This window comes from Gossypium raimondii, chromosome 7 (assembly GCF_025698545.1).
Source record: "Gossypium raimondii isolate GPD5lz chromosome 7, ASM2569854v1, whole genome shotgun sequence".
Classification (NCBI taxonomy): Eukaryota; Viridiplantae; Streptophyta; class Magnoliopsida; order Malvales; family Malvaceae; genus Gossypium; species Gossypium raimondii.
In genome coordinates this window covers 8,686,400-8,711,489 of record NC_068571.1, presented here as the reverse complement: position 1 = coordinate 8,711,489, position 25,090 = coordinate 8,686,400, and the positions used below count along the sequence as shown (strand labels likewise).

The 25,090-nt window shown below is 34.1% G+C and overlaps 1 protein-coding gene and 3 non-coding genes across 4 annotated transcripts; 1 reads left to right on the top strand and 3 right to left on the bottom strand.

Annotated features, from left to right (window-relative positions):
• Positions 1 to 566: 566 nt before the first annotated feature.
• Positions 567 to 659, bottom strand: LOC128042749 (small nucleolar RNA snoR77Y). The gene has a single exon (XR_008198261.1). It is a non-coding gene; the product is annotated as a small nucleolar RNA snoR77Y (small nucleolar RNA).
• A 20-nt stretch (positions 660 to 679) lies between these two features.
• LOC128042758 (small nucleolar RNA snoR2/U65) lies at positions 680 to 825 on the bottom strand. The gene has a single exon (XR_008198270.1). It is a non-coding gene; the product is annotated as a small nucleolar RNA snoR2/U65 (small nucleolar RNA).
• Positions 826 to 1,011: 186 nt separating this feature from the next.
• On the bottom strand, positions 1,012 to 1,076 carry LOC128042760 (small nucleolar RNA U49). The gene has a single exon (XR_008198272.1). It is a non-coding gene; the product is annotated as a small nucleolar RNA U49 (small nucleolar RNA).
• A 7,864-nt stretch (positions 1,077 to 8,940) lies between these two features.
• Positions 8,941 to 12,944, top strand: LOC105802506 (hypothetical protein). The gene is made up of 6 exons (XM_012634193.2): positions 8,941 to 9,217; positions 9,767 to 9,892; positions 10,325 to 10,429; positions 11,066 to 11,134; positions 12,147 to 12,260; positions 12,357 to 12,944. Exons 1-6 carry the CDS (start codon positions 9,095 to 9,097, stop codon positions 12,726 to 12,728), a joined length of 909 nt encoding a protein of 302 aa, XP_012489647.1. The 5' UTR covers positions 8,941 to 9,094; the 3' UTR covers positions 12,729 to 12,944.
• Positions 12,945 to 25,090: the final 12,146 nt, after the last annotated feature.

The following is a 25,090-nucleotide window of genomic DNA, read 5'->3' as shown; positions in this document are numbered from 1 at the left end:
TTATTTTAATCTTAAAATTATTATTTTACAAAATTTTAATGTTCTTTATTTACTTTTTAAGACTTTCTTAATTTTTTAAATTTTAAAATTTGAAATTTTTATAAACATCTTGAATTTTAAAAATTATTTTAAATTTTTACATTTAAAAAAAACTGTATTATTTTTTTTGAAAGAGAGACTCAATTTCAAACAAACTTAACTACGAAAATAAAAGACAAATTTGAAACAAATTATTCAAATTATTTACATTATAAAATTAAAGATTCATTTACGACACTTAAAATTAGAAAAAAATCAATAATTTCGAAACAAGAAAAAAGTCATTGAAATTATATAATTCTGATTTTATTTCTGAAACAGTAAAAATCTGAAGGAAAGTAGTGAATGAAGGGCTGGATGTAGGATTTTTATGAAATTATGGAAGGGGTTTCATCTAGGTACATCAGTATTTGTGTTTTGCATTATACTTGCATTTGTAAATACCAAAAATCACGACATCTCATTTGACAAAAATAATTATATTTTTAAAAGGCTCAATATGAACCAAGCAAGAAAAAAGAGATTGTAGGAAGCCTCAGACAGCCAGTCGAGTTGACATCAAAATAAATTAAATATTCAGTCGGTAATTCCAACTATAATAATCAAATCCTCATTGGCTTCCACAATCCATCCATTTATAAACTGTAATCGCCGAAAACGGCTCCGTAGATCACACTGTTTCAGATCCACAGGTTCCTATCAGCAAGCGAAACATGGAATTTATATCGGTCCAATCATAGCATCGCCGGTCACTGCTCTTGGCTACCGGCGACGTGGCATCGGACCCAAAAACGATAGATAAAAAAACCATTCAAAAGGAAACCCTCAGAGACCCGTTTCAAATCACTCACACAGCGGAACACGCTTCGAGGAAGCACCCGCCTGATTTCCCGGCCAACCATCAAACACCTAAGAACAAATATCAGAGGGCTGAGCATTGGCGGATGGGAAGACGGGCATGTTCCTTAGCGCGTTGCCGCTGCTGATTAAAGTGTCATACGGCACTTCCTATCTATGGGAATTCTTCCTCACTGGGATTTCAAACTCTAAAACACTTTTCCTTCTACGTTTCAAAACAAATTTAAACCAAAACAAAAACAGAGAGTAAAAGGGAGGGCTCCGCGGATAAACCCTAGAATGACTTGGTTCTTTTCATTATATGGCGAAGGAACTTGGGTAGGATTTTATAGGGAGCAGCGGAGTTGAAAGAAACCCTAGATCTCTAAATTGGAAATTGTAGAGAGACTGAAATTCATTAATTGGGCTTATTTTGGTGATTTTCAAGGCCCAAAATGCATGGGGTAGGTTGCTCCTACAAACTCCATATGCCTAAACTATTGGTCTTATTAATCTGTTTCCATCCATATTTAGGAAAATATTTAAAAGAAAATTGTTAAAAACATTTTTAAAAAAATCCAAAATTTTCTCAGTTATCCCCAAATTTGACATCCGGCTTTTATTGGTTGAAAACAATTTGGAGTAATCCCTATCAATTATTCATGTTTTATTGGATTACTTTATAAAAATTAAAAAACTGAAGCCAAACGCTTACAAAAATTTATACATTCAATCCACAAATTCGTACTTAAATCTCTTTTTTTTTTTGTCACTAGTGCTGCTTAAACTATTTTTTCCCACTTTTAGTCAATCTGTTTGTCAAATTATTAAATCTATTTTAACCCACAAATTAGTATCTAAATTATCTTGTTTTCTCAAATTGGTACTTGAATTTTTTTTCCACAAGTCATACCTAAAATATTCTTTTGTCTCATTTTACATCAAAACGTTATATCTATTAAAAGAATTTCAGCCAATAATGAATCGTCACATCATATAAACATAAAAAAATTTAATTCTTTTTTTTCCTTTTACATTATTTCTCACTTTTTTTTTTCTTTTTTCCCTTCCTTTATGATGTTTGACAAAACTAACAATGCTCGAAATTTGCCCCCAAGCTCCTAAGGTTGAGACGCTGGCGATTTATTCTATTTTTGAACTATATTGCTCGCTTGCTCGACTTGATGAGATAAAAAAAAGTTATTTATCGATCAAAACTAGTGTTTTTAGAACCAGACTAGTTAGACTCGGAACCTGTCAAGGTACTAATCCGGAGATAGGGGTTAAACCGACTGACTCGTAAACCAATACATATTGATTGAACCAACCTAAAAAAACTAGTTGAACTAACCTTTTCTATTTTTAATTATTGTCTTATTTTTATGATTTTTATTATTTAACGAACTGATCAAATTAGGAATTGGTGGCTTGACTAGTTTGACCATTAGTGTAGTTTTGAAGAAAGAAAAAAATAAAAAGAATATATATAAGAGAAAATAATATTCTCTTTTTTGCCACATGTCAATTTTTACTTTGTTATCTTTTTTTTAATAGCCTTATAAGTTTAACTAACGATTGCACTAATAAAGGATCTGACACTGCCTTACTAAATCTCTTCACTTTTCACGAGCCTATGAATGAGTTCATATAGGGTCGAAAGCTTTTCCGGGGGTTTGCCAATGATGTTGTAGTTGAGGAATGAGTGGTGCTAGCAATGAAAGCCTATATGACTAGATCATTCGAGACCCCTTTAGTTGTCATGGTAGCCACGTTGAAGCGCCTCACAAAGTCCTAAAGAGATTCACACTCTTTCAACTAAATGGACATCAGATAGGTCGAGGATTGTTGCAAAGTCTTATTGGCCAAGAACCAACTCATGAACAGGTTGGCTAGCTAATCAAAAGTGGAATAGAACACTTCAAGAGTGGCAAGTACCACGTTCAAATGGTATGGGTGAGGGTCATAGAGAAGACCCGACATTTGATTTCGTCATAGGTACCCAAGATGTTTATATGGTTCTTGTAATGGGCCAAGTGGTCTTTCGGGTCCCCTAGACCACCATAAGAGACTTGGGGGTCTTGAAAGATGAAGAGAGGTTATAGGCCAACACATCCAAGACAAGTGGGAGTTCTCATCTGTCTTGACCTCCTGGAAATTTTGCAATAATTCCTTCTTTAATGTTAGAACTTGCTCCTTCAAAGAAGCATCATTTATTGGAAAAAAAATTACTTTCAAAATGATTTTCTTGCACAATGGAAAATTAAAATTTTGAAAACTAACTTGTTTTTGTGATATTTATAGCAATAAACCTTAACAGAATCCATACTTGTATTTTAGGATAAGTGGATCCTTAATGTTTTACGACTTTCAACCAAACGATCTTTTTCGCTATTCTCGTACCACGAACTATTTCGAGTGTGGGCTTAAACCAATTGAATCAAAACACATAACTAGAAAAAGTTTTCCTTTTGGGGTGAAAACAAAAATTCTCTTCTTTAATAGAAACCGATAAAATTGTTATTCTAAAAAATATGTTTATAAGTTGAGAATAAATTCTCTCTATTTTTTGACAGAATAACAATATTTCAAAAGTTATCTAAATAGCTCTATTGGTGCCATCTATTTATAGGAAGAGAATGTAGAGAACCCTTATAGAGTTGTAGAAGTTTATTTCTACTAGAAAAATAATGTCCTAGTTTATCTAGGACATAGGGGGCAACAACCCTAGTTAATGATACTAGGGTTTTGTCATCCTACCTCCTTATGTCACGTGCCGCAGTTTAAAGCCCGTGACCATCGTACCAAATGCATCCAATGGAGGTCTATTATTTAGATGTGAATCATTTAGCCCATGAGAACTGGCCCGATTCAAAGAACTGTTGGAGAAGCCTATCAGATTGAACCCTGGTTGTCCCGATAATGAAGATATGACAACTTAAGCTAATTTGGTAACTAATCTTAAAAGATTGAGGGAATCATATCTTGTAAAGATTAGATTAGATTTGATATGACATATCTTGTAAATCCCTAAAATAAAAGGGATATGGTTAATCTCGTCCGTCGATGTAAATGTATCTTCACCATTAGTTTTGGGGGAGCTCAACTATATATAGAAAGCCCCCCATTTGTACTCACTCCATTCTTTATTTCATTATTCTTTATGAATAAGAGAATATTGAGAGCATTTATTCAAACACTTTGTGTGCGCTCTTTCTGTTGTTCTTTGTAGCTTATTATGGCATAAATCGCTTTCGCTTTTCAACTTGGTGCATTGAAAGAGTTCTTAAGGAATCATCACTTGAGTAAAGGCTAACTTAGGCGAGTTTGGATGAATGGATCACCTAAGGCCGCACGGATCGCGAGACGAAAGGTCTAGCCCCATGACACTTACATGAGGGGTTTTGGGCCTCTCTCACTTCGAGTCCAATTACGACTAATTTCTAAACCTTTTTGACCCAATACTCTGTAATATGATCCAACCCGATTTAGTTTTTCTATTTCCCAAAATAAACTTTCATATCTACATATTAAATAAATTTTTCACCCTAATTTTACCCTATTAAAGTTTTGACAATTTACCCCCGATAAAATTTTAACGATTTTACCCTCGATAAAATTTCAAGAAAATTTGTTCAATATGTCACAACTCAACATGTCCACTATGACCGAATGATTTATTTTCATTTTCGGGCTTCAAAATAGTCTAAAAACATAAACTCATAAACCTATCATTTTTTAAGTAATTCTATATAAGATTGTAAGTTTCCATTTTCATTTTAATTTCTATTTTTGGAAACCTACATTCATTTCCAAATGATTCAATTTCTCCATTTCGAAGAAAACCTTAATCATTCCCGGATGTTTCTTATTTCTCCATTTCTATTTATATCGTTCATTTCTACTCAAACACACAATTCATTTTTTGTTTCAATGAGCTAGTGGAGGGACTGATTAGGCATATGTAGATGAAGCTCAAATGATTTATAATTAAGTTTCAGCTTTTTGCGTATTAATTATAAACTCATTTAGTCACAAAGTTATTCTACTATAGTATCGTGATTGAGTTGTCCTCGACGATATACCATTATGAAAGTAACTACTCAGTGTGCTCGTCTAATGTCCTTGTCATAAGTGTGTTACCCTCATAGGATATCCTTGATCTCTTTTGGATAATATACGTTCTCCCAATATGATCCTATTTTATCTCATGGTAATCATTACATCTTCTTTCATGAAAAGTCAATCACTATCAAATAGTGACCAAATCATCCATCACAAAGATGGATGACCTGTGGCCATGTTTACTTTTCATCAACCATGTAATGCCAATGAGAGAATATCATTTACCCATGTTTTTTGCTCTGAATTCCATTGTTGTGAATAACACTAAATACTACAAAAGTTGTACACCCAAGGCACTAGCTTTCAGTTTCTTATCTATTTAAACTCAAGTTTTTACTTACATCAAAGTGTATGAGTCATGCATACATAGCCCATCATCCACTTAGGATTTAGGTACGTCACACTATGAATGTCACTAGTGAATAAATCCATAAATGAATTCAGGATCTATTCTGCTTGGGTCTTGTCCGATGTACTGACAGTCTAATTAGTCACATCTATGTCTCTATCTTCTAGGAGTCATCTCCTCTGATGCCCAAGACAAAGCATCTCCCTAACTGGACTTGATAGACGACACATTAGTCTTTTAATCAGTTTACTCATTTTCGATTAGACTAAGGATATGTTTAGGCTCGTCTATTAATACAAACTATCTTTTTGTATTACGATTCAACCACATAATATTGCTTAGTATTAGTTAAACATTTAGATAACTAGTGAGCAACATTTGTTTCTATTTTTCTTTGCATGCAAAAACCATGTGAGGCCAATATACAAAATATTAATGTAATTCATGAATAATTTTATTAACTAATATGTCTGAAAAAATTTCAAGTGTACTTAGACAAAAATACTACACTTAGGGCACTGAATTCAACATCATTATCACGAGGACTTTGGCCTTAGGAACCAGTCATACACGTATTATCAACGAAATGGTTATCCCATTGCATTTGATCATTCTACTTGTGGAGGGTGGATTGAATTATTCCCTCATCTTAAGGTGACGTGAACTCAGTTACGAGTTGATTCACGATTTAAGTGTCACGATCATCTAAATGGGTACTTGTTCGAACAAATGGATGAATTACGAAAAGAAAAGATAAAACAATGGATGAATAATAGATATAAGTTACGAATAATAAACGAACCAAAAAAGAACCAACATTATATGACAATGTGACCCGAATTCTATAAGGTTGCTTAACACTCACAAAGTTTGGAAATGGATGGAACCTTGACCCGCTATCTATAATGAGATAAGAACCAAAGGTATATGGTTGATCGCCACACATTGGGATGGGGAACTAAGTGATAAGATCGGTATTATGAATGCCACAATAATGAAATTTTTGATAAGTTTGGTAGTTCTTGAAGAACAAATAGAATTAACTCAAATATATGTTTTATAACAAAATGATCTAACCTTTACATGTTCACAAGCCAACTATTTATACTAAAAACTAGGACATGAATACCCAATTTTGACCATTAATAAGTAACATGAATCAACCCATACATGAACCAATTTTAATGACATATGTTCATCCATTAAATGACATTTAAGTTACATTCTTCCCCCTTGCTGTCCATACATGCATTATTAGTCATGAAGCAAATGTTTGTTCAACTTAGATAATTAACTAGGCTTATAGAATCTGCCTATTCATCCTTTCAATTTGGACGGTGCATTTAAGTGTTGATCGAATGGTCATTTTTTAGCCCACACAAACAACCACTTACTGACCCGAACTACCACTTATGGTGTAAATTCATTTGATTCCCTTTTGCCAAAACGAGCAACCATTTTTGAAGCTTTTAAAATCGACCATTAAACTCTCCTAGGAACATTAAATCACACATTAAACAGTATATTAGGGCACCTTAAAATGCAACAATATAATTGTAATGAAAACACATTAAACATGCCTAGAAATAAAACAAGCATTAAAGATGTAATAAAAAAGGCAAATTAAATAGTTTCAAGACATAATAAAATGCAATAAAACTAACTATATAAACTACCAACCAACTTAACTATAACTACCAGAATTAAATATGATTAAGACATATTAAAATTCTATAATAATAGGACATGAAATAAACTAAAAGTTGTGTAATTTAACACAAATTAACATGCATCATTAGGTCTCAACGTCCATAAACAAAATTTTGCATGGAATTAAACGATCTCATCTTACATTTAGGCCCTTCAATCTTGATCCAATCTCGGGTCCGTTTAATCTCATGTTGCATTTTGATTATCTTTTTTGGAAGCGTCATTGGCTATCTTGAGCTCTTCTATTAACTGGTCATTTTGACCATTCTTTAAGTCCAAAAGGCATTGGCACTCTTGTTGTTTTTAAAATTGGTGTTGTTACTTAGAAAGTTGTAGTTTAAGAGACATATCTTCACTTATATCTCAGTGACTTTATTGTTGAGAGCTAGAGTTTTGATGCTGAGAGGCATAGTCAATAGGAGTGGTAGCAGTAGTAACCTGGGGAGGTGGAGTAAACCACCAAGGTGGAAGAGTGTATTAGTAGTATAATGGGAGAATGTCTCTAGGGAGAGAGAGGATAAAGCACCAAGAGGAGGCTGAGATTGGCATAGTGTTGTTTGGTCAAAATTGAAGGTTGGTTGCTTTATAGCCAGTGCATGTGGTTGAGTCGATGTTTGGTTTGAAAGAAGCTCTAGATTAGGGTTTGTTGGGTTGACAGGGGAATCGATTAAAAAAGAAGCCATGGTTCGAACCACGCTCACTACACCAATTGTTGATACAAGTGTTCAACATTAGAAGAGTTAGGAGGAGATGGTGGTGGTGACAAAGAGGTCGGTTCACCTTGATAAGTGGAGAGGTAAAGTGAGAGAAGTAAGACGAAGGAAACTTAAGGTAGATAAGGGAGATTGTGTGCTAGGTTGGATGCTTTTTGGTTACTGAAAAGGAGAGAAGATACCTTATCATCGTGTGTTGGGGTATATATAAGGGGAGGATCCCTATTGTCTGGTACGTCATCAACAACTTTGAGATATGAAAAACGTATGGTCGGTAGGTGGCAAGGTCATTACACCCTAATTGTCTTCAAGTGTAGTACCGCTCTAACGTTCCCTTTGTTGAGATAATAGGAGGTTGTTAGCCTTAGTGGTCTCATATTAGGGAATAAGTACATACCTGCGAAAAAACGGGTGGCCTAATAGAGGGTTCGTTGTTTAGCAGATGGTTGGTCATTCGTTGGGTGGTGTAATTAGGAGGGCCATCCACGAGTGCTTTTAAGTTGCTTCTTGTGATGCCATATGTCCAGGTCGGGGGTAAGGGTATAACAATGTATCACTTGTGACTAAAAAAATGTTTAGATACCAAAATAGAAAAAAGAAGACTTAGTTTAGGTACCAATTTGCGCGTTAAATATTTTTTTTAAATAGACTTAACGATTTGACTAACGAATGTATCAACTTGAGAATAAAAAGTAGTTTAGGTACCACTTGTGACAAAAAAAGTTTAGGTATCAAAATGAACAAAAAATAGATACAAATTTATGAATTAAGTCAAAATTATATTTAATGCAGTTACAAATGTTTAAAGGTGTATTTAGATAAAAGAAATTATTTTTATCAAGAAATTTAATATTTTAAAAATAAATTTCAAAATTTCAAAAATAAATATGTGTAACTCATATTCTATATTCAAATTCTTCGTAATCATAACTTTATAATATAATAAAGTCTAGAAATACACATGATATTTGCATTGCATATTTTAATATAATTACTTTTCCTTTATAGTTATTTTTGAGTGATGAATTTTCAATGAACTAATTTTTCTAAAAATATTTATTAATCACAAAAATAATATTCTAAAATACTAACAATTTAAAAATTTTAGAAAGAATACCGCTTTTTTTTTTTTTCTTAAATTCCAATGGGAAAAAGTAATTTAAATTCAAATAAGTTGGAAAAAGAAAAAAAACTGAAGTAGAAACAGAGGCCGGCCTGGCAAATCTGGAAACTAGCTACTCCGTTCAAATCACCAACTTTATTTTATCACTCTGAAAGTAAATTCAGATCGGCGAGAAGTTAGAAGGTAGCATTTGGGCGTGAAATGTCAATGGGGACCGATACCACTTGGGTTGGGAAGAAGCCTTTGAGGCGCATCGGAGGAATGTCCGATGCTCTCTCCATTGCCGCCGATCTTGGTTTCTCTGTTCCCCCTCCTCCTTCTCAGGTTCCCCCTTTTTTCTTTTTCTTAATCAACTCCATTTGCTTTGCGTCTCATAATTTCTTTTCTTTTTGGTAGATTTTATTTATATTTAATTATTGGATTTTATAAGTTCAACTTTCCAATCACGCAATTTCAAACTCCTCATTCCTCGCTGCAGTTTGTATAATGAATTTTGGTTTTTGATGCTTCTGCTGAAATCGTTTGGCATTCCCTCCCCCCCCCCCCACCTTTTTAATGGTTAATTTTAAGAAGAATTTAACCTTCAAAACCATATGATCTCTTTGCTGGAATTGTAAATTTAGGGTTCCTTAGCACCAGCTGAAGTCTGAGATTTTCATTTAACTATTCAAAGACGTAGGGTTTTAGCCAGTCAACTAAAATGGCAGATCAGTTACTCATACATGTCTGATATAATCGAGACTAAGATATATCGTCTGAAAACCTAATATCTCGAGCATTTTCCTCTTTAATTACATTGATAAATAGTTTGTACATTGTCGTCTATGGAACTAAAAGTGTACAATCAGAATTAATGTTGTTTTTCTATTATAGGAAGAAGTGCAAAACTTATCATCTGCTACAGGAGAAAAGGGTGATGACTTGATAAAGGTATTAAGAGAGCTAACCACTGTACAAAGAAAGATAGCCGATTTGCAAGTTGAACTACAGGGCCGAAAGGTAAGCTCCCCAGGTTATTTATTCTATTCGCATTGTTTTTTTTACTGCTTGTAAGGTTCATTGTTTGGCACTTTCGAATAGTATTACAGGTTTACAGTTGACCAGAAGAAATTAAACTCTCGAGTATTTATAAGGGTTGGATTTATTACTGAAAATAAAATAAATGAGCAGTTCAATTACATGTTTGTTCGTTCAAAATAGGAATGATAAATAAATGGACAACTCACGCTAAAACCTTGGTAGCTTCATATGTTTATGTAGTTTTCACTCCAACATTTAGTATACATTTGAAAATATTTTAATGTAAAATTTAAAAGTATTTTGTAGAAAACAATGAATTTTGTTTTTAACTTAATCTTGCTGATTCAACTAAGTACAGTTCTTTAACTGCATGTCTTCTACTTTAACTGACCCATTTTATGGTATGTATAGGATGACAAAAATGTTGCACACCTTACACACGTGAGTGAAATGGAAAAGAAGTGTGAAACATTGGCGAGGATTACTACTATATTGAAAGATGTTATTCAGAATAAGGTAATTTCAGGTTTTCTTATTGTGTACTTTAGCACGCCACTGTCCGGATTGTCTCATGATTTTTTTTTTTTAATGAATTTTATAGATATAGACTCATATGTGCAACACATGACTTCCATTTTACAGGTGGTTTGGAATTTCTCTGCCACTACTTTCTGCAACAATTCCTTTTGATCTTTTTACTTGTCAATAGGGTTAGGAAGATAAGTGAGATTTTATTTCCGCTCTTATTAAGTTTTATGTCTGGTTTTAGAACTCCCATGACCCAGACCAAAATTCAACTTTCAAAGTTCTTATCAAAATGGTGCTGTAAACAATAATGGAACTACAGAAATGTGCATATCATTTATTGGTGATCCTTGAAGGCTTTGTTGTTTATATATTATTCGTGGGTTTCAGACCATATTGACCTGTTTGTGTTGATACCCTTGTGAGGACTATGTCATTGGCTTATTTATTTTGTCCCAAGAAAATTGTGTTGGAAACAGAAACAAAAAATTTGTCCATAGCTAAGACGTTTCCTACAATTAGATATTGTCTTTGCCCTAACGCATTGTATTCCTACTTTTCATATCACAACCAAGATGACTTCATTTATCATCTGACTATTTTTCTCTTGCTTTATTATTTTGGCAGGATCGAATTATAGCTCGTCTGCAACAACCGTATTCCCTAGATTGCATTCCCGTGGAAGCAGAATATCAGGTTTTCCATTCTTCTGGGGTTTAGTTTAAATATAAGCACAAAAATGGATTTGAGATTTTGGTTCTTGTTTTTCTTGGTCTAGTGATGATTGCTTACAGGTAGAACTTCTGTGTTCAGTTGCTTTTTAGATTCTAAGCTATTGAATTTGGTATTGGTTCTGGAAAGTTTATTATAGTGGAACATGGGAACTAGACGTTTAGGTTGCTACTTTCCTCGTGCATTTTTGGTAGTTACTTTAAAGATGAGATTTGCTTTTGTTTTCATGAACCAGAATATTCGTATCTGGTGAAGATCACCTGAAAAAACTTTCAACTTCACAATCTACCAAACATGATCCTGGATCAAGTACTTGTAGGTTATGAACATACTTTAAATATCAGTTTATTTGTTTAACTTTTTTTCCCAATCTTGTCCTCAATTTGTATTTATCTGCTTTGTTACGTTATACTTGTGAAAACAACATATTCCACATTCAGTTCCAAAGTTTCAGATTTTATGCAATTTTACATGAAAATTTAATCATTAAAAAGATTAACATGCTGCCCATTGGGCTTCATGACATTGCAGTTGGGTCTGATAGATATGAACTCTTGTGCGAATTTTTTGTTAGTTTATGATGAAAGGTCAGAGGAGAATTGGATTATTGATATAGTTATGTTGGATATGCACTGAGTCAGTTACTTCGATTCCTCCCATTGCATACGAACCTTGTAGTATCAGAATGGAAATTGAGAAGTTTTAGGATATTAGTTTGTTGAAAGATACAAAACAGTAGATATTAGAAAAAAATCATATATTCGAATGCAATTTTCTAAATAATGCCATGTTAAAGTATTGAATGCACGATTATGCACGTTTTAGTGCTCAAGTATTCTTCCATACAAAAAATAAACTGAAAACAAGAATAACAAATTTAGGATTTTTGGCTGGTTGTTTTACTTCAATTTGTGAACCAAAAAGAGAGAAGGATTTAGTTTTACTGCTAAAGGCCAGTTTACTTGGATTTATGCAGAAACAATTTTCCGAATTACTGATGAAGGCTGCAAGTGATTATGGTGCATTGACAACTGCTGTTACTGATTTCCAATGGAGCCAAAACTTTAAGGAGCCTCCTTCAGTTTGGGGGGTAGGATTAAAGATGCATTTTGATATATATATGTATGATCAAGAGCGTGACATTTTGCCTCTCTTATGTGATGTTGTTTTCCTTTTCCTCACACAGGAGATGCTCCGTCCAATTCCAGTTGCATTAGCATCCTGCACCCGATTCTTTGAGGCCATGTCTGCAACGAGAGAGTCATTTGCAACACTTCAAAGTTTGAGAGTGGGGCATTCTGCAACCCCATTACCAACAACACCAGCCAAGGATCCCTCCCATAGAGCAATAGGAGGAGACTCAGAGCACACAACTCTTCCGGCTTGGAAAAACGAAACGAGTTTTGATGACTTAGCTATCAAAAGCCTCAGAAGCCAAGAACTTGAACGCCAAGAAGCAGATGATGAAAATAGCGAGGTGGGGGACTTTGATCCTGTCGATGGTACAAGCCACAGGAGATTGTCTTGGCCTCCATCAGTTAAAAAGAATGGTCTGTAACCTCTATCATGTAAGTATTTGCTTGCTCTGGTTTGTTTCCTCTCTAGTAAGTATTGTCTTTAATCCATAGTAGTATTGTTTGCCTGAAAATTGAGCAATAAATAACAGTGAGTCTGCATATTATCTTTCTTTGTTTTCTTCTTTCCCCAAACATATTATTTATCCACTCAGTGTTCTTATTTGAAATCAATGCTATGTTTGAAGTCACTTCTCTAAGCTCATATACTTTTATTATATTCAAATGAACCCTTATCTTATTTGCACTTAAATATGCTTTTCTCAAAGGAAACTTAAATATGGTTTTACTTTAAAATGAAAGGGTGACTTATGTTAATAATATTATTCATATGAATAATAGTTTCACACTTGTGAGATATATGGGATGGTTGCATGTGTCAATTAAAATATTAAAATATTATACATTCTCTTACTAATGTTATGAATAATATGATAAATTTTTTTAACATATTATTAACACAAATAGAAGTATGATTTTTAAGGTAAATGGTAAAATTTTGGAAATTATTTTTTAAATTATTAAAATAAAATGGTCAACTTATCAAAACAACAATAATAATATGATAAATTGTGAATTTAAAATTTTTTGAAATTGTTCATGGTCCATATTCTGTGTTTATAGTTGCTTTTCTCAACAATGTTGTCTCTGAAGTTCGTTCGAACTTGCATTTTCCCCTTAAGAATAAAATGTATCTTACAAGTACACCCAACGGTTTTTGATAATTGTAAATTCGATTTGTCATAAAATTTTGTATTAATTAATAAACACATAACATAGATAGCATTAATTTACATCAAGAGAACTATCCATTAGTGTTGTATGTTTCACTTGTTTGTTTATTTTTTTATATAATAAAATATATTTAATCTATTAGTCAATTAATGTTTTTAATGATAAAGAATAATATTTATAAATTAAGTATAAAACAAATCTAAACATTGTTAAGTTCATAAAACTAACGTAATAATTGGATTTAAATAAAATTAATTTAGTGAGAGTTACATTATAAAAATACAATTAATTTAATGAGCATATAATGAAAATATTAAAAAGCTATATTTATAAAACACTTATTAAAAGTTGTAAAGTGGAGTTAATATGAGGAAAAGTTATATACGTAAAATAATTGTAAATTTATTAAGATAGTATTGTATTAGTGGATACATTATTTTTCTATTGAACTGATATGTATTGATATTGGTCTGTTTGATGTACCTTTTCGGATTTATTGAAAATTTTAAAAATATTAAATGAATGACATTAAATAAATTTTAAATATAAATACTTATCAATTATATAAAATACTCATTAATAACTCTAAAATCAAAATCTATCATTCAGTAAATTTAAAATTAACAAAAAAAAAATCATCTAAGGTATTAAACGAGAATATAATCCACAACATTAACCCATTTAATACTAACATACATATCAAAGGTTGAAAGAGTTTTTCTGAAACCAAGCCAGAAGCTAAAATTTTAGGGATTTAGGTATTCAACTTCTTTCCCTCTTCCCTAAAAGAAATAAAAGAAGGTCAACGCGAGGAGAAATTATTTTGACTCGTGAGTGAGTTTATTTATTTTTATTATATTTTGGTTTTCTATTTTAAATTTGATTTTTCAAAGTTGCAAATTGTTAACTCGATCAATCAATTGAAATAGCTAGGAGGGGTTTTAAATTGACCTTTTAAAAATTGTGGAAGCAAAAGAAAAAAAAGCATGAGATAATGAACACAATAAATTTAGAGTGGTTCGGCCTTAATTGCTTACTCCACTACTTTGCTTTCCATAATTAAGTATTTTTACAAATTCACTAATTTGATGAACCTTTGAGGACAATGTTTAATCTTACAACTCCCAAACCCTCTCAAAAGAGCAAACAAATAAATAATCCTTACAAGATTAGAATGTTTGCCAATTAAACACTAATACCAAGAAAACACTTGAGCTGATAGAAAAACACTAAATGCTCACAAGTGTATACAAGAAAAATATGAAGAATTTAAGCACAAAGGTTGATGGGATTGACTTTTTTTTTTTTTATCTTTTTGTACCCTCGTGTTATTGTTGAACCTTTTGAAGATAGTATTTATACTCCAAAATTTATTTCCATCTATTGTGGTTGTTGTAGAATTGAATAGAGCCGCCGGGGATGTAAAAACTAGTGCATTAATGTCACCTTAACAACATGTATTGATACCTTTTGAGAGTATCGATACTTAAAGTATTTAATGTCTAATTTAGTGATCGTTTCTCCTTTTTCACATCGATACCTAGAGAAATTTATCGATACTTGATTTAAGGTATTGATAATTTTTTATACGTATCGATACTTGAGTAATTTTTGAATAATTTTCAAAGCATTGAACCTTAAAACCATATCGATATCAAGGGAGGGTATCGATAAATTTTTTATAGGTATCAATACTTAATTGCAATTATCGATACTTAACACTTTTACTCAATTTTTCCTTGAAGTCGAATGCCAATTTCATATTGATATCGAAAAAGGTATCGATACTTAATAATAAGTATTGATATTTTACTTTGTTCAAAAATCTAAAATGACAATTCGTATCAATACCAAGCATGGGTATCAATAAAAATGTCTAAGTATCAATACTGTTTACTTTTGCTCAATGTTTCGAACTTGAAACTTAAAAACAATTTTGTAAGTATTAGGAGCAATTTTTACTTGTTTTAAAATGATTGAAATTTGTCTAAAGTAACTTTTAAGTGTTCAAAGTAATTTTCAAAGTGTTTGAGAAATCTTAACTTTGAACTTCATTAAATCTTTGTTCAAAAACAATTTTTGTTATATCAAAATATTTTATCAAATAAAACTTGATTTAACACAAACAAAGCAAATGATAAAAAAAAATTTTAATATTATTTGGTGCATCATGTTCCACTCGATATATATGACCAAAATTGACTGGAAAGAGCTGGTGCGACCAGTGCAGACCGAGATTTTTACTAGTGTAGAAATGGTCATTTGATGTTTTGTTTTAGTACAAGAATAATGCGCACCAATCTAAACAGATGGAGCCGGTGTGGAGCTGACCACCATGAAATTTACATTACATAATATTAAGAAAAACATGCATTCTAAAATTCAATATAAATTTACTATAAAGAATTATGTATAAATTATAGAATTGAAAACATATTATATATGTTTTATTAATGGATATTGAATGAAAATATACATAATATAAGTATATAAAATACATATTCGATAACAATAAAATATTAAATATATTTAAAGTAAATATATATACTCATTAAAATATATGTGATCTTGGCATTAGTATAACTAAAACCATAGTGAAATCGAATGGAGTTTCTTTTAAAAAAAGGAGAAAAAATTCAATGAAATAAATAAATAAATTTTCTGGATGAAAAAGAAGAAGAAAGATTTGATGAATAAAAGATTGAAGCTTAAAAAAAAAAAAAAACAAGTTATTATAGATGTTTTAAACAAATTCAGATCAAGTCTTGATTGTGAAAAACTAAGAATTACTAAAAATATGAGAAATTTGTTAATCGAGAGGAAAGGGAAGTTGAACAATCTATTTTATTCATTAAAAGCCAAACTTCTCTTGATAGGAAGCAAGTAGGAACTACCAAAACAAAAACTCCTGTTTCTTAGAGAAATATCTCAACACCCTCCCTTACACTGATGCCTACAGACATCAATTGCAACTTCCTTTGAAGAGCATACTTCAATAGCTTTATTAGGATGTCAACTATTGACTTTCACTGTTACAAAACACTAAATCAATTACACCACCATTACACAAGTTGTGTATAAAATGGTATTTATTCCATGAAGAACTGGATTTTTTGAAATCTTTATTGCTGAAATATTATCACAGTAGATGGTTGTTGCTTCCTTTTGATGCTGTTGAAGTGTCTCGAGCAATCTTCTCAACCAAACAACTTGACAGGAGGATAAAGCTGCTGCAACAAATTCAACTTCTATGGATGACAATGTCACAATTTGTTGTTTCTTTGATAACCATGATACAACTTCAGTTTTCATCATAAAGCCAAAACCTGATGTGTTTTTCCTATATTCAAAATCACCGACATAATCACTGCTTGTAAATCCAAATACGGAGCTTTTCACTTCAGCTTTGTGCATAATACCAAAATCAGCTGTGCCTTTATATAGCCCAAGTCTCTCTCATGCCGATGTGGGATTCCCTAGGGTGTTACAGTATCTTTTCTTTGCTTTATGTCCAACTCCATCGGAGTACAGGTTAGGTTGCAATCATGCATTTTAAATCTGCTCAAAACCTCAAGAATGTATTTCTTTTGTGAAATGAATATACCGGTATCTAATTGCACAACTTCTATGCCAAGGAAGTAATACATCAATCCCAAATCAGTCATGTCAAACTTAGTCATCATATTTTTCTTAAAAGACTTGATCATTAGTTCATCATTGCCAGTATAAATCAAATCATCAATGTAGAGACACACTACAAGTAATTTTCCATTACCATCTAATTTTGTGAATAGTGTCTTCATGTGGACACTTACAAAAATTTTATTTCGTAAAATAAGCATCTATATGACTATACCAAGCTCTTGGGAGCTTGTTTTAGTCTGTATAATGCTTTTTTCAGCTTGTATACTTTAATTTCAACGCCTTGCTTCATGAAACCAAGACATTGATCAACGTATACCTCTTCTAGCAATTCTCCGTGTAGAAAGGCTAACTTTACATCTAATTGATAAACCTTCCACAAATTCTGAAGAACTATTATAGCATCCCAATCGCTCGGCTGACCAAATCAGAATGGCAACAATCACACAAATTTTTAATTGAGACAGTAACAAGCATATTAATGGTGATTAACAATATTGACTTCATTAAATTGTATCAATCAACCTATGTTGGAATAATTACAATATTGTTCAAACTCGATTAGAAAAAATTCAAATCCTGAGGCTTAACCTATAGTTTGCCCCCACTATATGCATATTACAGGTGAGAGAAACAAGCTCACACAGGCTCGGTGAATTCTGGCTTAGTCCTTCACCTGCGTATTATACCTGAAAAGCATAACAAGAAGCTAGATAAGTTTTAATGAACTTAGTGATTTTCTAATATAACATACCCGATCATGATACTATTATATGATATGACTTTAATGGCTTGATTTCATATTTGACAACACTTGCCCGAGGGCAAATCGCACGTCTTCATGGAGCACTCTTGTCATTCATTCGTGTTGATACAACTTACAAAGTGGCCCATTTTACACATTGACACAGTTCTTCACTTTCAGAGTTCGTGCACTAGTATATCTTGTAAGATGATTCCTTTTGCACATATACAATGATTTCATACATGATGATTCATAGACACAAATTCATATATGCTGAATCATAGTTACAGATTCATACAGGCGGATTTGTACATGCAGATTTATAGACATAGATTCATACATGTGAACTCATTCTTGACGAACTTAGATTCGCAAGAATATCCTTGGTGAATTAGATTGGAGAATTCATACTCATTAGTTAGTTTCTGCGAATTCTTGCATGAAAGATTCATAGATAAAGATTCATATATGTTGAATTCGTGCTTGGTGGGCTAGGATGCAAGAAGTCATTCCATGCAAATTCAATCGTGCGGATTTGATGAACAGATAATCTCGTGGATTTTTATATGAAAGAGTCCAACGTATAGCCTTAACATGGAAGCTGATGAAGTTAGCTTCCATGCAGGTCACATGCAGGAAAGAAGCAGCACTTAAAGGCAACAACTTGAACTCGACAATGCTGTTCAAATTCAACTAATTGTGTTGAATTAAGTTTATATTTTGTAATTTAGTTCTTATAGAACTTAGTTGGTAAACTTTTTGATGTAATTTTGTTGATTGATTGACTGAAAATCAGCAAAGTAACTTAAGTAAGCTGGTTAACAATTTCCAATGTAATTTTAGTGGTGTTAGGTAGTTGATTAGGTGGTAACTTGTTAGCTTTACAAGTTGACTAATATATGTAATGGCTTAATGCCTTATTCTGTCGTTAATGAAAATTTTAGCTAAGTTTGCATTCAAATTCTCTCTTTCTTTTTCTGTTTTTCCACTTGCAAATTTCTGTTCTTCTTCAATTATTTCTTCTGCAAGTCTAAATGCTTGCTATCCAAGCAAGACCAAAGCAGCTTGCTACTGCCTTAAACACCAATAATTGGTATCTAGAGCTGCATTCTTAGAGGACCTGTGGTAGATCAACACTAAAAACTATGGCTTCTTCAGGATTTTCACCAGCTGCACCACTAGTTTTCAATGGTGAAGGCTTCCACATATGGCTGGTTAAGATGAAAACTTACCTGCAGGCCTTTGATCTATGGGAAGTTGTCAACACAGATGCTGAGCCAGCACCACTGATGGCCAATCCCACAGTGGCTCAGATCAGACAACATGCTGATGAGAGGACCAAGAGGCACAAAGCCATGTCCTGCATTCAAAACTGTGTGTTAGATGTCATTTTCACCAGAATCATGGCTTGTGAGACTCCAAAACAGGCCTGGAACAAGCTTAAGGAGGAGTTTCAAGGCACAGAAAGGACCAGGCAACAGCAGCTATTAAATTTAAGAAGGGATTTTGAAAATCTAAAGATGAAGGAGGAAGAAACAGTGAAGCAGTATGCAGACAGAATAACAGCAGTGGTCAACAGTATAAGGCTCCTTCGTGAGCACTTTGATGAGGCAAGAATTGTGGAGAAAGTCCTCTCCATTTTGCCTGAGAGATATGAAGCAAAGATATCCTCCTTAGAGGACTCAAGAGATCTTGCTAGCATCTCTTTGACTGAGCTGATTAATACCTTCTATGCTCAGGAACAAAGAAGAGCTAGCAGGGATGAAGACCACCAGGAAGGTGCATTTCAAGCCAAAACCAGAGAAGCCTCGAGCACAAATGCTCATAAAGGCAAAAAGTTTTGGAAAAACAGGCCTAAGCCTGATGCTGCTAGAAGCAGTGACCAACCCTGTAGATATTGTAAAAGGGCTGGTCATCCAGAAGATAGATGCTGATTTAGACCAGATGCAGTATGCCAACACTGCAAGAAGAAGGGCCATGTTGAAAGGGTTTGTAAGAACAGAAACAAGCCAAGGCAAAACCAATTTCAGCAACCAAAGGTTGAAGCTCGAATAGCTGAAGATAGTAGTGATCATGAAGAGCAGGTTTTTGCTGTTTCTTGCTTAGCTGCTGAGAAGAAATGCTCAAAAGGCTGGTTATTGGACAGTGGTTGCACTAACCACATGTCACCAGATGCTTCCTTGTTCAGAACCTTGGATAGAAGTTGCAAAACCAAGGTTAAGGTTGGAAATGGTCAGTTCATAAAAGCTGAAGGAAAAGGGAATGTGTTGATAAGCACTCCTACTGCTATTAATGCCTGAAATTGACAGAAACCTTCTCAGCATAGCTCAATTGCTCGAGAAAGGCTACTCAGTTGTGTTCAAGGGCAAGCAATGTCAGATTGCTGATCCATGTGGATCAAGCTTTATGACAGTCACCATGACTGATAAATGCTTTGAGGTTCCTTGGCCAAATAACTCAGAGTCAGCATTTACAGCCTCTGCTGATGATAATTCCAAGCTTTGGCATCAAAGACTTGACATGCCAATTTCAGATCAATGGCTCAAATGGTCAGTGAAGACTTGGCTGAGAACTTCACCAACTCAGTAGAGCATGATGATGTGTGTGAAGTGTGCCAGATGGTAAAACAGGCAAGACTGCCATTTCCTACAAACTCAGCATGGAGAGCTACAGAAAGACTGCAATTGGTGCATACTGATGTGTGTGGCCCGATGAGAACTGAATCACTCAGCAAAAATAGGTACTTTATCCTTTTCATTGATGATCTTTCAAGATAATGCTGGATTTTCTTTATGAAACACAAGTCTGAGGTAGCTCAAGTGTTTATGAAGTTCAAGATTGCAGTTGAAACTGAAACAGGTTGCAAGTTGAAGTCAGTAAGGTCAGACAATGGCACTGAGTATACTTCAGCTCAGTTTCAAGCCATTTGCAATAAGGCTGGCATCAAACACCAGCTAACAAATGTTTACACACCTCAGCAGAATGGAGTCAGTGAAAGGAAGAACAGAAGTCTGATGGATATGGCCAGGTCTCTATTGTTTGAAAAGAAACTGCCCAAAACCATGTGGGCTGAGGCAGTAAACACTGCTGTTTACCTTCAAAATAGGCTCCCAACCAAGGCTCTTACTCACAAGACACCTTTTGAGGCTTGGTTTGGATTCAAACCTTCCTTAGCACATCTGAGAGTATTTGGTTGCCTGTGCTATGCACAAATACCTGCTGTGAATAGAGACAAGCTTTCAAAGAGAGCTCAACTTGGCATTCTAGTTGGCTATAACTCAGTCAAGAAAGGCTATAGGATCCTGGATCCCTTGACAAGCAAAATTCAAGTACGCAGGGATGTGATTTTTAATGAAAAAGTATGCTGGAATTGGGAGAAGAATGAGCCAAAAGCTGTTTCAGAAGAACTGGTGCCTAACCAAGCTGAACTTGAGCAAATTGGTCTTGAAATAGACATTGATGATGTGCCTGTGAGAGGCACAAGGTCTCTAGATGAAGTTTATGAGAGAGCACAGGTTCCTATAGCAGAACCTACCAGTTTTGAAGAGGCTGAGGCAGATGAAGGCTGGAAGCAGGCCATGGTTGATGAAATCAACATGATTTAGAAGAATTAGACATGGAAACTTGTTGATAAGCCTGCTGGAAAGAAGACCATTGGAGTGAAATGGGTCTATCGAGCAAAGTAAAATGCTGATGACAGTCTAAACAGGCTGAAAGCCAGGCTTGTTGTCAAAGGTTTTAGCCAAAGATATGGCCTGGACTATCTGAAGACCTTTGCACTAGTAGCCAGGCTTGATACAGTCAGAATGATAGTTGTCTTGGCTGCTCAAAATCAGTGGATCATTCATCAGCTGGATGTAAAGTCAGCATTCCTCAATGGCTACCTGGAAGAAGAGATCTACATCGAGCAGCCTCAAGGATTTGTTGTATCTGGCAAAGAACACATGGTATACAGGCTGGAAAAGGCCTTGTATGGCCTGAAGCAGGCCCCTCGAGCCTGGTATGCTCGAATTGACTCTTACTTGCTTAGTTTGGAATTCGAGAGAAGTGCCAGTGAACCAACTTTGTATGTAAAAAGAAATCAAGCTGAAACACAGCTCATTCTATCACTTTATGTTGATGATTTGTTGGTAACAGGTGGAGACAAAAATATGCTGCTTGATTTCAAAAATAAAATGATGAAGGTGTTTGAAATGTCAGACTTAGGAAATATGAATTATTTCCTTGGAATGGAGGTGATGCAAACTGAAGAAGGAATCTTTCTAAGCCAGAGATCTTTTGCTATGAAGGTTTTAGACAAGTTCTCCATGAAGAACTGCAAGCTAACAAGCACACCAATGGCTGTTGGAATGAAGCTATCGAGGCAAGGAAGTGGTGAGTCAGTATGTGAGACAATGTACAAGAGTCTCATTGGTAGCTTGTTATATTTGACTGCAACAAGGCCTGATATTATGTTTGCTGTTAGTGTGCTATCTAGATTCATGAACTACTGCAATGATCAGCACTTTCAAGCAGCTAAAAGAGTGCTGAGGTACATTAAAGGCACAATTGATCATGGTGTACTGTTCAAAAGGGCTGAAAACATGAAGCTAACAAGCTATGTTGATAGTGACTGGGCTGGATCATGTGATGATATGAGGAGCACATCTGGATATGCATTTAGCCTTGGCTCAGACATGTTTTGCTGGAGTTCTAAAAAGCAAAGTATTGTGGCACAGTCAACAGCAGAAGCTGAATATGTTGCTGTTGCAGCTGCTGTGAATCAAGCCATATGGCTTAGAAAAATCCTAGCCGATTTAAACCAAAATCAAGAAGAGGCAACAGAGATTTACTGTGACAGCAAATCTGCTGTTGCAATTGCAAAGAATCCCATTTTCCATGGCAGAATGAAGCATTTCAATATCAAGTTACATGTTATAAGGGAGATGGAGCAAGCTCATGAAATCGAGCTAGTTCATTGCAATTCAGAGGAACAAATTGCAGACATTTTTACCAAGGCACTTAATGTGTCAAGGTTTGTAAAATTGAGAAGGCAACTAGAAGTAACAAGCATGGAAACTAAGGAGGAGTAATGAAGTTAGCTTCCATGCAGGTCACATGCAGGAAAGAAGCAGCACTTGAAGGCGGCAACTTGAACTCGACAATGTTGTTCAAATTCAACTAGTTGTGTTGAATGAAGTTTATATTTTGTAATTTAGTTCTTATAGAACTTAGTTGGTAAACTTTTTGATGTAATTTTGTTGATTGATTGACTGAAAATCAGCAAAGTAACTTAAGCAAGCTGATTAACAATTTCCAATGTAATTTTAGTGGTGTTAGGTAGTTGATTAGGTGGTAACTTGTTAGCTTTACAAGTTGACTAATATATGTAATGGCTTAATGCCTTATTCTGTCGTTAATGAAAATTTCAGCTAAGTTTGCATTCAAATTCTCTCTTTCTTTTTTTGTTTTTCCACTTGCAAATTTCTGTTCTTCTTCAATTGTTTCTTCTGCAAGTCTCGAGGCTTGCTATCCAAGCAAGACCAAAGCAGCTTGCTACTGCCTTAAACACCAACTGAAGCTTGAGGACATATCCACAGATCATCATATCTTGAAACATGAGGACAAGTCTAGCGGACTATCTTAACTTGAAACATGAAGACAAGTCCAGTGGACTATCATAACTTGAAATGTGAGGACGAGTCCAACAAACTGTCATAACTTGAAACATGAGGACGATTCCAGTGGACTGTCATAACTTGCGTATGCCCATGGCCATGGGACTTGCATACATACATGAGGCTTAAAGCTATAGACTCCGCAGAGTCTCATACTTGTAACTTGAGCATGCTTGGCCATTCTCCATACCATCCACCTGAACCTCCGCAAAGCCAAATAACATGGGGTACAAGTGCACAACATGACATCTCTTATTTTTTCATCTTCAATCATCACATACCTCATATGCTCCGCATGCAAATTATTCACATCAAGATATCACTTATCTAACATTTAACAAATTCACATATTCAACTAATCATACTGTTTACTGGCACAAAACCAAACATACCAATAATTCCACCACAATCACTAAAACACATTACAACTAATGGACTGTTCGACAATACAACATAACCAATAGCGATTTAACATCTCATCAATACAACATGCTTATGCTAGTAATTAGGCATACATTTTTATATCAACACTTAACATGCATAAACAATTACAGCAAAAATCTCGCAACTGAAGCAAAGATTCGGGTGTGATAGCTATGGAAAGAACTATACGAACATTGTCCAACCTAGCAACTAAAGCAAATATCTATTTGTAATCAACACCAGACTCCTACTTGTATCTCTTGGTGACTAATCGAGCTTTGTACTTGTCCATTTTGCCATTCTTCTTGAATTTTGTCTTATTAATCCATTTTACGCCAATGGATTTGTCCCCTTTTGGAAGTTCTGTCAGCTCCCAAGTGTTTCTTTCTATTGAGTTGATCTAATTTTTCATGGCTTTTTGCCATTTTTGTTCTTTGATAGCTTCTTAAAGTGTAAGGGGATCACAATCTGTAAACAAAGCAAAATAGGTAATTTGATTATCATCAGATAATTTACCTCCACTTACATAATCGATCATCTAAGTTGGTCGCTTTTTTAGTCGAGATTCATCGATGACTATGTCGTTACTCGGTTGATTTTCACAAGAGAGTTGCGTGTGATGATCAATTGCATCTGAATTTGACTCTTGAGTTGTAACTTTAATTTTATCTTCATCTCTATCAAAATTAGTGGGAATTTCTTGTTGTTTAACACCCTCTTTAGTCCAATTCCATGTAGTATTTTCATAAAAAAGGCGTATCTATTGATAATGATCTTCTTAGTGAGTGGGTTGAACAATTTGTATGCTTTGGTTGTCTCACTTACACAAAGAAAAAAACTATTTTTCACCCTTATCATCAAGTTTTCTCCCTTTTTGGTTTGAAACATGTGCAACTTTTAAAGTGATCTACGACTGATTTTCTGCTGCTCCATACTTCATCCAGCGTTATGTTTTAAACAGAAAAGGTGGGATATCTATTCAAAACATGAATGCTCTAGTTTACAGCTTCTGGCCAAAAAGTCTTTGGAATGTTTCCCTTTTTCAATAGGCTTCTCACAATGTTGAGAATGGTTCAGTTTTTTCTTTCTGACGCACTATTTTATTATGGTGTGTATGCAACGGTGAGTTCTCTTCGAATTCTTT

Coding starts and splice junctions, on each gene's coding strand:
- LOC105802506 (XM_012634193.2), top strand. CDS start 9,095: ATGTCAATGGGGACCGATACCACTTGGGTTGGGAAGAAGCCTTTGAGG. Junction 9,218..9,766: donor TTCCCCCTCCTCCTTCTCAG/GTTCCCCCTTTT, acceptor TTTCTATTATAG/GAAGAAGTGCAAAACTTATC. Junction 12,261..12,356: donor AGCCTCCTTCAGTTTGGGGG/GTAGGATTAAAG, acceptor TTCCTCACACAG/GAGATGCTCCGTCCAATTCC.